The sequence below is a fragment of the Bacillus rossius genome, chromosome 7 (genome assembly GCF_032445375.1).
Source record: "Bacillus rossius redtenbacheri isolate Brsri chromosome 7, Brsri_v3, whole genome shotgun sequence".
In the NCBI taxonomy this organism is placed as follows: Eukaryota; Metazoa; Arthropoda; class Insecta; order Phasmatodea; family Bacillidae; genus Bacillus; species Bacillus rossius.
Genome location: NC_086335.1, coordinates 14245811 through 14261230, shown reverse-complemented (window position 1 = coordinate 14261230; position 15420 = coordinate 14245811). Strand labels below are relative to the sequence as shown.

The following is a 15420-nucleotide window of genomic DNA, read 5'->3' as shown; positions in this document are numbered from 1 at the left end:
ATATTTTAGTCGAAACCTATAAATGATAAGAGTTTAAGAAAAATGGTTGGTCTATAAGGGTCATAATAATGTTGGTACGTGATAGGAACCCGTCGTTACATACACTAACGTACTTTAGAAACCTACACCCGATGATGACATCCATCAGATGAAATAAGGATGGTGGTCTCCACTAAATAAGATGGCTGCCTCCGGCAAACAACGATGGTATATATTTTTTATTTTGATAATAAATTTATTTTAAAGAATGCGGTGTAGAGAAAAATTGTAACAGGGATGAGTGGGGTGTTCGATTACGATGTCATTGTAACAGCGGTGTGGGGTGCTAGATGGTGTATTCGTAATGTAGAGGAGTGGGGTGTTCGATACGCAGGTTTTAATTAAAATTTTATTTATAATATATTTATTAAATTTTATTTTGATTTTTTAATTTTTTTTATAAATTTAAATTTTTTTTTCATTATAATCGGATATTATATAAAGATTTTCAAGATGGCAGACGAAACTCGAAATGGCTAATGTTCTAGAAAACAAAATGGCCATCGGGGTCAAAGGTAAAGGTCAAATCCAAAATAGCCATCGGGAGTGACGTAATCCAAGATGGCAGTCGTGACTCCCTAAATACCTATAAGCCCTAATAAATGTATGAAATGACAGGTATAGGGATTTACAGGTTAAACTAGCACTCCGAAAAAGAGGATAATTGACCCTCCCTGCGGATCTTGCGACCCCCCCTGCGGGTCTTGCATCTCCGGATATCCTACAGCAGAAAAAAGGATATTTACTCGAAAGGGCAATTTTCTCCCTATAAACAGCTTACTAAATGATCTCTGTTAAATTTTAAAAAACAAAATTTTGTAAATATTCAAATGCTATCAAGGTAAAAAAAATAATTTGTTTCAGTAACTATTACTGGAAACAAAACTACTATTATAATTTTTTCTTGTTTCTTCATTTCTGTGACAACCTTTAAAAATAAATTAAGTATTTTCATTTGAATTAAATATTTGCTTCTCAAACAAACTGCCTTAGCAAGATTTTAATCAAAAGATGATGTATTAGAAATTAAATGTATATCTACTATATAAAAATAAGTCGGGTTTTCCTTCCTGACGCTATAACTCCAGAACGCACGAACCGATTTCCACGGTTTTGCAGTCGTTGAAAAGGTCTCGGGCTCCGTGAGGTTTATAGCAAAGAAAATTCAGGAAAAATTCAGGACAAACCAACATTTTAATTAGATGGCGCCGGTGCGTGATACATTGTTTGACAGCTACTCAGTGTTCTCTGCTCAGTTAATTTCATGTGACAAACCGGTACTGTGTTCACTGTGAAATTGTAAAAAAAAAGAAAAAAAAAGTTATTCGTTTCCTAACATTTCAATTGGAAACCATCAAATCAACTACTCATTGTTTTCTGCTCAGTTAATTTCATGTGACAAACCGGTATTGAGTTTACTGTGAAATTGTGAAAAAAAAAGTAAAAAAAAAAACATATAACGTAGGCTATATTGTGCAAATTTTTATTCAATTTCAACAGCAGGCATTTGTCTTTAAGGTCGTAAGTTGAACTGTGTAAATTATGTGGATCATGCATTTGAGGTTAAATTCACCACTCTGTCCATAGCCCAAAATGCCTAGAGAACGACGTGCCAACATCGGCCGCCGCACAAGACATGCAAGCCAGCAACAAGTGTATTCACAGAACTTAAGCGAAGAAAGACAAAATATAATAAGAGAAAATGCCCGATTGAGACAACGCGTGAGCACACGAAGATCATTCGCATCATACAATCGCTTGGCATTCCAATATGATCCCACTGCGAACTACAGTGATGATGAAAATTTAATTATTGGACCAATGACGACTATATGCCGATATTGCAATGCGTTAAAGTTCAAAAGAGAAACGGCTGGATTGTGCTGCGCAAGTGGAAAAGTCAAACTTGATCCATTACTTACACCACCACAGCCACTGAAACCATTGTTCGATGGAACTGATCCCGATTCCAGCCATTTTCTTCAACACATCCTTGAATACAATAACTGCTTTCGCATGACTTCCTTTGGAGCTAATATCATTCGAGAAGGCGGCTTCATGCCGACTTGCAAGGTAAAGTATCACTCACACCAACACAATGAATTGCAATACATAACAACTACATATACACCACACACTACACCATCACACGATCAGAAGTTACACCGTATTCTTAAACAAATGATTGTTTGCAATTACAGATACAAGGACAAATATATCATTTGCATGGTTCAATGGTGCCAACCCAGATGAACCGCATCAATTTCTGCAAATATATTTAATTTCGTCGATGGTGGATCAGCTGAATGTGCGGTGCAATATACAGGGAACACAACAGTTAAAGAGACGAATTATTGAACAGTTGCAAGCATTTTTTCACGCTAATAATGCTGTGGTTAATATGTTCAAAACAGCATTGGAACGAATGCCATCGGATACGCACAAATTTATCATAAGAGCGGATTGTACCCCAACAGGTGAACATGTGCGAAGATTCAATGCACCCACCGTTAATGATGTTGCTGCAATTATTGTTGGCGATCCAAATAAATCGCGAGACATTGTCGTTCAGCGAAGAAGCAATATCATGCATCGTGTAAACGAGACACATCGTTTGTACGATGCGTTACAATATCCAATCATTTATTGGCAAGGGCAAGACGGATACGACATCACGTTGAAGATGGTCGATCCAATTACAGGTACAATATTCACACACTAATTATTGCTTCAATGAAACGGATAATTTGCGGACACGTATAACGCTTCGATTCAGTATTTACTTTGGATTCAATTTCATTTACTTAGAGAAGTTCAACTAAATAACACTTCATTTTTGTAATTGAAATGAATTCATTACTTTTGTGAAATGAAATAAAATTTTTCCTTTTCAAATATAAAACAAAAAAAAAATTCTTCATCTTTTAATCACCAAACGAAATGTTACATAAAACGAAGCCATTTGGTGGCGAAACGGAGTTCGCCGGGTTTTCTAGTATTTAATAAATATTCAACAAAAATATTTCTGTGACCATCATTACGAAAAAGAGATTTAAAAAAAATTATTTAAGTTAAAAGTTTGAATAAAATTAATTACGCCTTAAGATTTTATTACATACTTTTAAACACAGATATATATTACAATTATTTTATTAAAATGTAAAGTTGTGTATAAGTGACTGACATTATAAATTGTTCTTTAAATTTAATATTTATAAAATCTCATGTCTATAATTGTATTTGTAAGTAATTTAAATGTGAAAGGCTGTTTCTATGAATAGATTTTATCACAACATTCTCTAAGTAATAATAAATAGCCTAGGTCATACTAAATTTTTTACTCTCCCTTGAACTTACATAAATAAAAGAGTACACTTTAAAGACGTAAACACTTAATTTTTTACAACATAATTTTTTTATAATTTTCTTGACTAATCGTGTCATTAATATGAAGTAATTAAACCTCGCAAGTTGAGTTTCGCGTTTCTTATAGAAGCGAATACACCTAGTTATTTACTGCTTGGATTATTTTGTTGAGAATTGTTTACGAAGCCATAAATTTTAATGACAATGTTCATTTCCTTATCAGACTTTTATCATTTTACGAAGGAAAGACAAATACCAAAAATCCTTACGTAATACAGGCATTTCTATCAGCACTCAACTAAAGGAATGTCAAGTTGTAAATAGACAGGTTATTTTACTAGTTGTTGTGTCACAATTCATTTATTCACAGGCTTCCGGAAACGTTGAGGTTTGTTTCTAAAATATTGTTAAAATAATTTTTAAAATAACTTAAATTGTTACATATATTTTGCAAAAAGACTTGTTTTGATTTTAATATGTATATTTTAAATAAATATAGACTTTTTAATGATGTTATTTAATATTAGTAGTCAAAATTAACTAATGGTGTAAACTTTTGTAGCCAATTAAAACAAAGCATCCGAAAAAAGACTAAATTTTTCATTCAGGCAAGCACAATAGGCATACGAAAACTTAAATTCAACGGAATATCGCCAGAATTTCTGTTTTGACTCTAAATTTTTAGAATAAATTAACAAAAATAAATTTTAATACTTTTTTTTATTTGACAGGCCTGAGGGAAGCACCACAGCTTACAAGTAAATTGTGATTTTGACCACTTTTTCTTTAATGATGATCGCAGGCTACTACGGCTGTTATAGCAAGTTGCTTGGCTTGTGGGTTCTAGCCACTTCGAAGACGAATATTTCATCAACGTTTCGGTTGACCTTGCAGCCACCATCTTCAGAAAAGCAGTAACATAAAACCTGGTTATTGGTAAGTAACTGGTACCCTGAAAATGGTGACCACAAGGTCAACCGAAACATTGGTGAGCTATTCTTATTTGACGCGGTTGAAACCTACTAGCCAAGAAACTTCAAATTATACATTGTTAACTTTTATTAAACTTTACAACAATGTTGTGAGATGGTTACATGACGTACGTTTTTGTCATATAATTTATTATTAACTCACTACCAAATTTTCGTGTGCAAATGTTTTCATAACCAAGATATTTCAGACACGCATTAGGCCCTATGCGTTTTTCCCCCCCTGTATTTGTCTAGCATGTGAAATGGCGACAAAATAACATTTTATTATGTCAATTGAAATTTCTGCTACATTAAAGTAATTTATTATCTAATTAAATGCTATTAATTCCTTTTTTTACTTTGTACATTTCATACAAACGTTATATATGAAATTGTATACAATATAAAATTCAATTCATATTTTAATACATTACGTATTTATATTTTTAAAAATAATTTCACATTCTATTTTGGAATTGAAACATATTTGAGCACGTTGTTAGTAAAATTTCAAGGCCTAATTTTAATGCAACGTTTTCGTGAAACATTGCTGTAAAACGTTTGTAACACGTAAAGTACAGAGATTAGGTACTCGGCCAAAGAGATGTAAAAAGAGCACTATGCTATATATATGTTTCTGGGCCCTTTTACGTTATTCTCTTTGTGCAATGATTCGTCCACCTTCCAAAAAAAATAGAACCAAGATAGATATATAAACGAAAAAAAAAAAGATAAAGTTAGCACAAGCACTTGTTTCAGAAAATAGATATAAGTATCTTATACAGTCGGCTTGTGAGTGCCTTGAATTTTATATTTTCTACCAGTGTGCTCACGTTCCTTCTTGTTCAACCAGCAGCATAGAACGTGCTGTTGTGACAGTACCTGCATTTCCCCCATATATAGTGCTACTGGTTATGAACTTCATATTTCGTTCAGAGATTTGTCGTGTTTAAAAATGGCAAGATTGTTTGAAGAAACAGTAATACGAATAGTTTTTTTTTCTTTTTGGCATGAATATTTGAACTATACGTACGTGTATTTTTAATTATTAAGTATTGATTAATAAGTTATTGTTGATATCCTGAGCTGTTATTTTCAAGTGAGTAATAATTTTGTTAGTTTAGTTTATTTAAAAAAATTGTATTATTTCTCTCTCTCTTTCTCTACCATTTTTCCCTTTATTATATACTTACGAGTCGAGGTTTTAATGGTGAAAGAGGTTTCACTGATATCACGTGTACTGAGTTACACGCGCTTTATTTCTTTTTACCACGCTTTTATTAGCTTGACATGTATGCATGAATGGACTACGTAATATCATCTTTCCATTCCATTGTTACCCACTTTTTGACGTCAGATTGTGTTGAAATTTTGCATACATATAAATAAGCTCTGAAAATACAATACTTTGAAAACTTAAGACCTTAGTGTTAAGGGTGAGTAGGTGGGGGTCAGAGGGTCAAAAATCCACTAATTTCGAGCTATGGGTAATAACTATGATTTATGTGTATCCATAAGGTCGGGTCATGGTGGAAATTTTCCCCGAGGTAGACTGTGCTCATGTGAAGGAGGGGGGGGGGGGGTTGTTTATAGGGGTAAGTCCCAAAAGTTCAAAAATGTTAAAAATCAAAACTTCTTTGATTTTAAGTGTTTCCGATCTAATAGGTCGGGTTATGGTGGTAAATGAGCACGTGGAAAAAGGGGTGGGGGGGCGATGTAAAATCAGAATAATTGTAAAAACACAAGATTTTGCTTATTATTTTTTGTTTTCATGGGTAATGTAATTTCAAAGTAACGATGACGAATTAGCTGAAATGACTAGATTACGTGAAAATCAATGAATAGTTTTAAGTTAGTTGTATCAAGTCAAGTCTTTCAATCACTCATTTTTTAGTATTTTTAATCTGTTTTAATTACTCATATTCAATATTTTTTTATTTTGAGTTTAAAAAGAACTAAACAAATTCTTAATTTAAAAAAAACACTAAAAAAAAAGCTTTCGTCGTTGCAAAATAAAAACGAAAAAAATAAAAGTAAATTTAAGTTTTTTATCTGAAAGCCAAATAATTCTCCACAACCCTGTTTATCTTAAAGCGTGATGGGCTTGATATCAATTTTCCTAATATTTATATCAGTAAAAAACAATAAGATTTATAATATATTTTTTATCACTTATTTCAGTATATATTCAGTTACAAAAATTTTAAGCATAAAGTAATTTTCAAAAATTTACGATATAAGTTACAAAAATTACTATACGAACTTAACAACAATAAATTACATAAAATTATTAATGGGGTGCTGGATATCATTTGTCTTGAATTTCATATCACTTATATTACGTTATTACGTAGGCCTAAATGATACAAGAAAGCACCCCACGCTTTTAGTTATTCATAGTTGTGGAGCATTATTTGGCTGTTGGAAAAAAAATTAAAACTAAACTTTTTTTAATTAAATTTATTCAAATATAAGTTAATTAAAATATCTTCAGTAAAAAATTTTTGGTAACAAAGAATGAATTAAACAAATAAATTATCAATAAATACCAAACTTTATGAAAATAGATTTAAAAATCAATAGAATTAGTATGCTATAAATTTTTTGTACTTTAGAAATATATTACATTTATTCGAGCTTGTTTTACTTGGATAAGGAATACAGAAATTATACCAACTCTTTCTATAAAGGTGTTATTTTAGCAAGAGTTGCTAATGCTACTTTCGTGTAATATCTATACTTACTTCCTAGCGCTGGTAATGTCGGGCAGCGCAATGACTTTCTGCACCATTCCCTGGCTCGCCGCCATTGAAGAAAGCCAGGCGAAGGTCATCCCCAAGGTCACAGTCCAGAATGTGTTCCGGGCCAAAGGGCTTGGATCAAGGCTGAAAGCCAAAGCAATTTATCAGCGTCGCCTTCCAAGAAGTCAAAGGTTGATGCTAATTAAAATTAAACGGTTGCGGGTAATTTTTATGACTTGATATCGCAATGTAAATTAGTTCAACCAAAAACTAGACAAAAGTCATTAAACTCATGCCTCTTACATGATGTGTGGAAAAATACCCATTAAACCTTATATAATTGCAGTTTAATGTTTAAATATTTTAAATTAAGGCTAAATTAAAGAACTTATTTATGTCTTAATGGACATAATTAATAACCATATGAAGAAAAAAATGTTTGTAACGATACTTTATATATTTGAAACATCAATTTACATTCAGGAAAATTTTTATAAATAATTGACGTAATGGTTAAATCGATAAATATTTTCAAAACAAAGCATTTTCAAGGAAATCACTTTGTTTTTTTTATTGTGTTTAAAATTATTGTGATTATATTTGTGATATTATTGATAAATTAAAATTTTTAATTCCTCATTGTGAATTATTGTTTAATAATTAAATCTGAAATAATATATTTTGCTAAATTAATTTATACGGGCTTTATAAATACATTTATTATGGTAAATCTAGTTTTACATTGTAATTGGTTAAGTGATTGTTAACAAAAAATGTTTCATTAACCACTTAACAACTTGTAAAATATTTGTATTATAAGTTATAAGAAACGGACGGATATATAACAAGCCAGATTAAAGGTAATTAAGGAAGCTATCAGCTATAGTTCACCTTAAATGAACCATGTCCACATTTTCCTGGATCAAATTTGCTATACCTTTTATAACAAAAATCACAATGAATAGATCCAGTTCAAATCCTGGTAGTTTAAAAATGCGCCCAGTTTTAAACCACTGCACAACCCGGCTCATAAATTATTCCTAGAGTTACTGGCTAGTTTTTCGAACAAACAGAAGCTGTTCCCAGATAACGATAGGTAAGATGCAGTCTAATGTATTTCTAACAAACAGTTTATGTTCCCGGAAATCATGGTGTCGGAGAGATAAAAGGTGAGGTACAGGACTGTCCATAACTGCGCTACCCGGCTCATAGTGTATGTATGCTCAGTCAAATTGGCTAATTTATCCAACGAACGGAAGCTCTTTCCGGCCAACCTTGGAAATACGGTATTTCAAATGACTTCCAATGTAAAACACTTTGTCATTCTACTTGTACTTTATGCCCAGTGGAACTGACCAGTACGCCCAACAAACAGGTGTTGTTGTTTCCGGTTGAACTACGGAGATACAAATGGTGAGGTGGTGCATTCCAGTGTTGAAAATGTATACCCAATAGTGTATTCCCAATATAATTGGCTATTTTATCCAACGAACAGAAGCTATTCCCGGTCAATCTTGGAGGTAAGTTCGTGAGATGCCATCCAATAGAAACCACTTAGCCAACCGGCTTGTAGTTCTTGCCCAGTGTAACCAGTTAAATTTTTCAACAAAAAAAATCTGTTTCTAGCTAACCTCGAAGATACATCAGGTGTGATGCCGAACAAAGTTAGCTTCTGCGCTACCCAGTCGTAGTGTGTGGTTAGTGGAATTGGCTTTATTGTGCAACGAGAAGAATCTGTCCAGCCAGGGAAATACGATAGGTGAGATGCAGTCGGAACTGCATTTTAAAGGTTGTGATGACTCCAAGAAAGCACCTTTAGAAAAATTAATACCATACAATGAATAACCTTAAATGTGTTTGTCACATGCGATTATTTTTTTTAGCCTAGGGGAATCTTTGCCCGGGATATTCTGGTGAAATATTCTCATCTTAATTTACAAGGCCGTTCTAAAATATTTGGCAGCTTTGAGTTATTGTCAATTCTAAACAAAAATTTGCACATAATTATAGCGGACCACTAAAACGAATACTCTTAACGTAAGTACTACAAATAAATTAATTAAGTGAAGTAAATTTTTAAAAAGGAAAAGATGGTTTGTTTCTCGTATTTTATACAAATAAATAGTAGTCTTCAGAAAAAAATAAAATAAAGAGTGTGTTTATGGAAACATTTTTTGTTGAAAAAATTTCAGTTTGTATATTATTGGCCACCGTAATGATAAAAGCAAGATACCAAAAAGCCAATTATTGTACTGATAACATGCTGCCTCCATTTCTCCATAAAATTGTAGTCTTATCACTGTTTTCTAACGACAAAAGTAGATCAAGGCGTGTGGAGCGCAGACAAGAGTATCAAGGTCACATAGGCCGGTCGTACAATAAGACACATTGCACAAAGTGTGGGATGAGTTTAAATACCCCCTCGATGTTTGCTGCGTAACGTGAGGATCGTATATTGTCATTGTATCTTGTAAAAAAAAAATGTTTTCAGAGTTTCGCTATTGGCTGAAGTAATTTTCTGTTGGATCCCGATCATTTGTGCTCAGCCTGTACATGGCTCTTTCGTGGGTACGCCACTGCCGCGTCTCGATCAAAAAGAAGAACATTGAACCGAATTTTGAAAATTAACTTATGCAAAATATTTTTAGAACTAAAATAACAATAATAAATATAGGTAAGCCCAAGATGACATTTTAGATTCTACGTTTCTAAGTTTTAAAACTCGGTTTAATTTAACCAATAATTTTGTGTACATAAATATGTTGGTAAATAATATTACAAGCATATAGACTGAGTTTCTAAGGTTAATAGGGAATGAACAATGTAATTGCTGCCAGTATGTACAGAAAACACCATCAATAAAGGAACAGATGTTGTGTTAGAGATTATTGGGAAATCGTAGTCAAAATCCCTAAATAAAAAAAATAATAACTCAGTACACTTTAAAGAAGTGAAACTTCTTTGGCAATTCAAACCACAACTCGTAAATACATCGTAAGGAGTAATACGGCAAAGTGAGATAGATGGAGAGAGAAAAAGACGGAAAAAGGAGAATATTTATTTTAATAAACAGGAATTAATATAACTATTTCTCACTTCAGAATACCTGCTCAGTATATCAATAATTTTTGGTCATTCAGTTATGATAAATCTATATAAATAAAAATGATATTCTGTTCGTTGATAAGCGCATAACTTGAGAACCGCTGGACCGATTTGGCTAAAAAAATTTTTTAAGTTGTTATTAATTCGAATCAACTTTTAATGCAAAATAATTGGATCATTAATCCAAAATATTGGGAAATTAGTGGAAAACTTAAATGTATTTTTCTATAAGATAAATCGGCATATAGGTTACATACAATGCGTATTGGTGTGCCAAACATTAATTTATAATAGTATAACTAGATTTTATTATTTTTAATTATTATTTGTCATTTGAAGTATTAAAAAGAAATCAAGAAAACAAATCAAACGTTTATATGCTGGCTTTAATTTTGGGAGTATCATTAGTTAACATGGAAATGTAGAGATAGCGCAGTATCATCCAGGTTCAAGGTGGGGGCTCCTACTCTCGTTTAATTTCTCTGTCGGTGGTGTCACTTCGCCTATTTCCCATTCGGGTGCCATTCCATCTAGCGAAGTCCTTGTGTCTGGCATCCCGGGTAACCCTTCCCCCGGCAGTATAGCAAGGCACAGGTCATCGAGGTGTAGTTTCCTCACATGGCGGCCATCTAATCGTACCAGGTAGGTCATACGGCCGAGCTTCCGCTGAACTGTTCAGGGACCTCCCTAGCGTGGTGCTAGGCCTTCACAGTAGCCCCGAGGCGCCGCTTACAATAAGTGCACTCCGGCGAACACCAGGTCACCTGCCCTCACATCTGATGGGGAACGTTTGGTCACCGGCGTTATCTTATGCCCATACGGGCTTTGCCATCGTCGCCCCTTCTTGTGGCCCTCGATTAATAACACAGAATTAGCTCTTCCATCTCTTCCGCCTAATGGGGAGTGCCGTGAGTCGCTCACTCGCTAGGCAATGGCAGATTCTGGCCTTGCCAGCTGTGGTCATTCCAGTGGCTGCGTTTACCTGTTGGCAGGTGCAGAACAGTGAGTCAGCGACGTGTATATCCCATTGGAGACGTAGTCCGCTCTGATATGTATCCGAAGTAACACCTTCAGGTCCTGGTTTCGGCGTTCTGTGGTATTTGCCTTTGGATGATAAGCAGGTATCGTATGGTGCTCAATTTGTTGCCTATTGCCCTCCATTGTATTCCCAGGAACTGACTGGCATTGTCCAAGAGGTTGGACTGTGGATAGCCCCAGCACGGCAGAAACTCCTGCATCAGGTTGTTGATGATCGTGGAAGTCCGTATATTTCCATGTGGCTACGCCTCTGCCCACCTCGTGAACAGGTCCGTGACTACAAGGAATAACATTTTTCCTTCGGGGTGTCTGTGGATATGAGCCCATTACCTCCCTGGCTATTGTTTGAAAAGCCGTGGTGGGCTCTCGTGGGACTTTTTGTTTTTCTCAGTCCTGTCTCCGTGCTTTTTGTAATTGACATATCTCACAATAGCGCACATATTCGCGCACGTCACGAGCGGCGCCGGGCCAATGATAGTTCTGACAGACAGAGCATTGGGTTATGTCCGTGCTGGAATGGCCAGCCAAACCGTGGTCAAGAAAGAACCTGAGAACTGCCTCCTGGGCCTCGGGTGGAATGCTCGTCTTCCACTTCGCGTTTTCCCCGGGTGTACAGTTCAACACCATGCCATCTCGTATGTACCACGTACCTTGCATTTCAGCCTGCTGATCCCCCTGGGAATCCACATGACACAATACCCTGAGGGCACTAGCATTTGTCTGTAAAAATAGTCATCTCTCAAGGTCGACTCAGGCCAGTGTGAATGCGGTATTAACATGATCGAAGGCCCTTTGGGCTGGGGCATCCCACTTATAACAGTACTGAGGGGAAATCAAGTCAGTCAAGGGCGCAGTCACTTGTGATGATTCAGGTACATAACACCGCAGACAGTTCATGAGCCCTACGAATCGCTTCAGTTGTTTGGGGGTCCACGGTACATCAGCCTCAGTGACCTTGTTCAGATGCTCAGGCTGGAAGTGGTTAACTTCCACACTCACTACATGTCCCAGGAATTTAACCTCCAGTGTTCCTATATGATATTTTGGTATTGCATCCATGAGATGATAGGTAGATAATCGCTCTAACACGTGCGATAAGTGAGTGATGTGGTTTTCCCATGTCTCGGAGAAGATAATGACTTCATCCAGATAGGCTATTACAAAATTTCCTACATAGTCCTGCAGTACTCTTGTAAGATGGTTGGGGCGCATTTCATGACGAAAGGCATTGTTATAAACTTAAATCTCCACCCATCCAGCATGGTGAACACTGTATTTTTCTCGGTCCTCACAGCAGATAAGTACCTGCCAATAGCCTGCCTTGAGGTCTCACCCGACCTAAATTAACTACGGCAGTCTCACCACTGATCTGTGAGGGTGGAAAGCTGACTGTAACAGCGTTCAACGGCCGGAAGTCCACGCAAACACGCAATGAGCCGTCCTTATTCGGTGTTAGCATGACACACGAGTTGTAATGGCTGTTAGAATGCTCAATGATGACATGTCGCAACATATGACACCCATAGCCCCGAGGGGGACTCACGAACATGTCTGTCATTGGTAGTCGGAATCCTGTGCACCGCCACTGTGCTGCGTTGCAGCGAGTTTGCCATGGCAAACACATCTTGTCACTTGCGGAGCACACAGTTGACCGCTGCCTGGCACTGGGGAGGAACATCGTGACGGAATGGCTCCAATGTCAATATCTCGCCAGGCGGAATGGGTCGAAATAACAGTGCAGTGCTCATGTGTCCCACATTGATGAGGCCCTTTTTCAGTTCACCACCGCAACGTGTTCCGCTAGTAATGGATGACATAACACAGTGTCCTCGTGCAAATCCTCCATTACAAGAGCTGTTATTGTAGTGGTCAATTTCCGTAGGCTTACCTCCAGTTCCGCGGAGCACAGCATCATGACCGATTGGGTTTCTGGTGGCCAGGCACTAGGCCTGAAACGGTATGCTACAAATTACACTGGAAACATTGTTAACACGATTGCACTTCACGTTGCTCGTGTACGACCTCTGGCAGCAGTCCCGCTATAGAAAAATTGCGATTCGAATAAGTTGGCCCTGAACTATTTCTAAACTTCCACGGTGCGGTAGCGCAGCGAAGTAGAAGTTACAACGGGAGGGTTGCACCCTGCACCGCAAACTGATCCAGATATTCGTGGTGAAATAAGTACCGAAGATTTCAGTTGATTAATATGAGTTTCTGGCATGCAGATCTCAGTGCTTACCCACATGATGGTCACCTCCTCCTTGTACCGCGAACTCCTGAAGGCTGTTGGAAGAGGGGAGGGACATCGCCCTCGCCCGCCACAATCATAAAGCACTAATAAATGTTTTACGTGAAACTTAACATCTAAATATCTAACAATATAATAAGATAAATTCCCCATGTGGGAAACGACTGACAGAAGTTCCAAATTCTGCGGATTTTTATATGGTATTTTTTACTTGAAAAACACCAGTCAAACCAGAGACTGTTCGTCGCTTGGGGGCAACTCCGTTACCTGGAGCCCAACAATTTATATATTATTAAAAACACTCAGTGAGCACTATGCATTAAATCTGGCAAAATATATTACGGCATTCGTCAAAACAGTTACTGGGTACTTTTAACGGGTCACATACATACATGATGACGCACATTACAGAACTCTTATAGGAATTTAATACACTGGTTCTCATACAGATGCCTAAAACAACGCACGAAGCACTTACTTAGTTGCGGACACAATCACTAACTGATTCGTGCAAATGTGATGCGAGGGTGCATTCCGCCAGCGGGGACAGCAATTGGCGGGGTGGGGACTGTGCTTTACTATCATAGGAGGTACGACGTAAGACAATGTAAGCCTACATTTATACGATGCCATAGGCGGGCTAGTCTCGGGGGAAATGTCACAGCTTGAGAGTATAATTTTATTTTTTATTGTGCTGTGTTTTTTAACTTTGTGTAACGAATTTTGTTTTGATTTGTGCAATTACCTTAACAAGTATCATTCTTTTTTTAACCCTAACAGTTACGATCTCAGTTATAGAGAGTTTTTCCTTTCTACATGGCCAAAACCTTATTTTATATTTCTTTTTAATCTGTGACCTCAGCAAAAGAGAATTATGTTTCCTCTTTGATCGAGGTTGAACAATAATTTATTTTTCTGTCGATCTTCAGTTGTTTAAATTCAGTTAAGTGTTATTCTGTTGTAAATTCATTGGAATGTTTTCTTATAATAATTAATTTTTAGTCTTTTTTAAATAAAAAAAGGACTTACGTTTTTTGACGTGACAATGTCTAATACATTGATGAACGCCGGCTGCACGCACGAAAGTGTCCCGTAATGCACATTGTCACACTAGAGATGTCCCACTACGGATGTGTCCTGTTATGCTCATTGTACGCATGCGTGGAATCTCTCTTCCATTCGATTGGAACAGCCATCGATTTGACTTTTCAATCATATTTTCGTCGTTTGAATTATTAATATTATGTAATTTAACAATCGTCCACCGATTTTCAGCACAATCGGTACGGTTATTTAAAAGTAATGTTGAATATTCAAATATGTTTTTAACTAACAATGGTGTTTTACAGTTACACATAATAATTCAAATTACACTCGGGATCTTTTACACAATGTTTAAAAAAATATTGTAACATTATAAACAAGTTTGGTGTATTTGGGATGCATATTTATTATAAAATCGTATTATAAAAACGAAATAATATTATTCCCCTACAGTGCTACCATTTACGGTGACGGACGCGAACCGAATGAATCCCAATATCTATCCGCTATCGCGGGATCCCGGCACTCCTTAATACATATTTTCCTTTATTTATCGTGAGGCGCGTTATTGTTAATGAATTATAAATAAAATTTTGTGGCCGGGGCCACAGTTGCATATCATTTTGAGCACTGGAAGACATAAAAACAAAAATATTCTCGACGGATTTTAATCTCTGGTTTTCATTGCTTATTACAACAACAATTTCGGCAATAAAGGTAAATTATCATTGCATTTTAAAAATCTGATTAGTAGTATAATTTCAAGTATTTATTCTTTTACTTCTTAAATAGTAGCATATGTTGGCGAGTGCAGTAATAATAGGTTATGTTAGATATTTGTTTACAGTTTATTTATATGAAAACTTGT

The 15420-nt window shown here is 35.9% G+C and overlaps 2 protein-coding genes across 9 annotated transcripts in view; one reads left to right on the top strand and one right to left on the bottom strand.

The window, feature by feature from the left end:
• Positions 1–15420, top strand: part of LOC134534406 (lachesin-like) — a 424713-nt gene that overhangs the window by 1600 nt on the left and 407693 nt on the right. The window contains exon 2 of the mRNA XM_063372870.1: positions 3684–3793. Coding sequence (XP_063228940.1) covers positions 3684–3793 — 110 coding nt within the window. The remainder of the gene's footprint in view (positions 1–3683; positions 3794–15420) is intronic.
• The window catches only part of LOC134533681 (sodium-coupled monocarboxylate transporter 1-like), a 141834-nt gene that overhangs the window by 67430 nt on the left and 58984 nt on the right, over positions 1–15420 (bottom strand). For all 8 annotated transcript variants that reach the window (XM_063371230.1, XM_063371227.1, XM_063371229.1 and 5 more), the window contains exon 7: positions 7121–7261. In XM_063371230.1, the coding sequence (XP_063227300.1) occupies positions 7121–7261 (141 nt within the window). The remainder of the gene's footprint in view (positions 1–7120; positions 7262–15420) is intronic.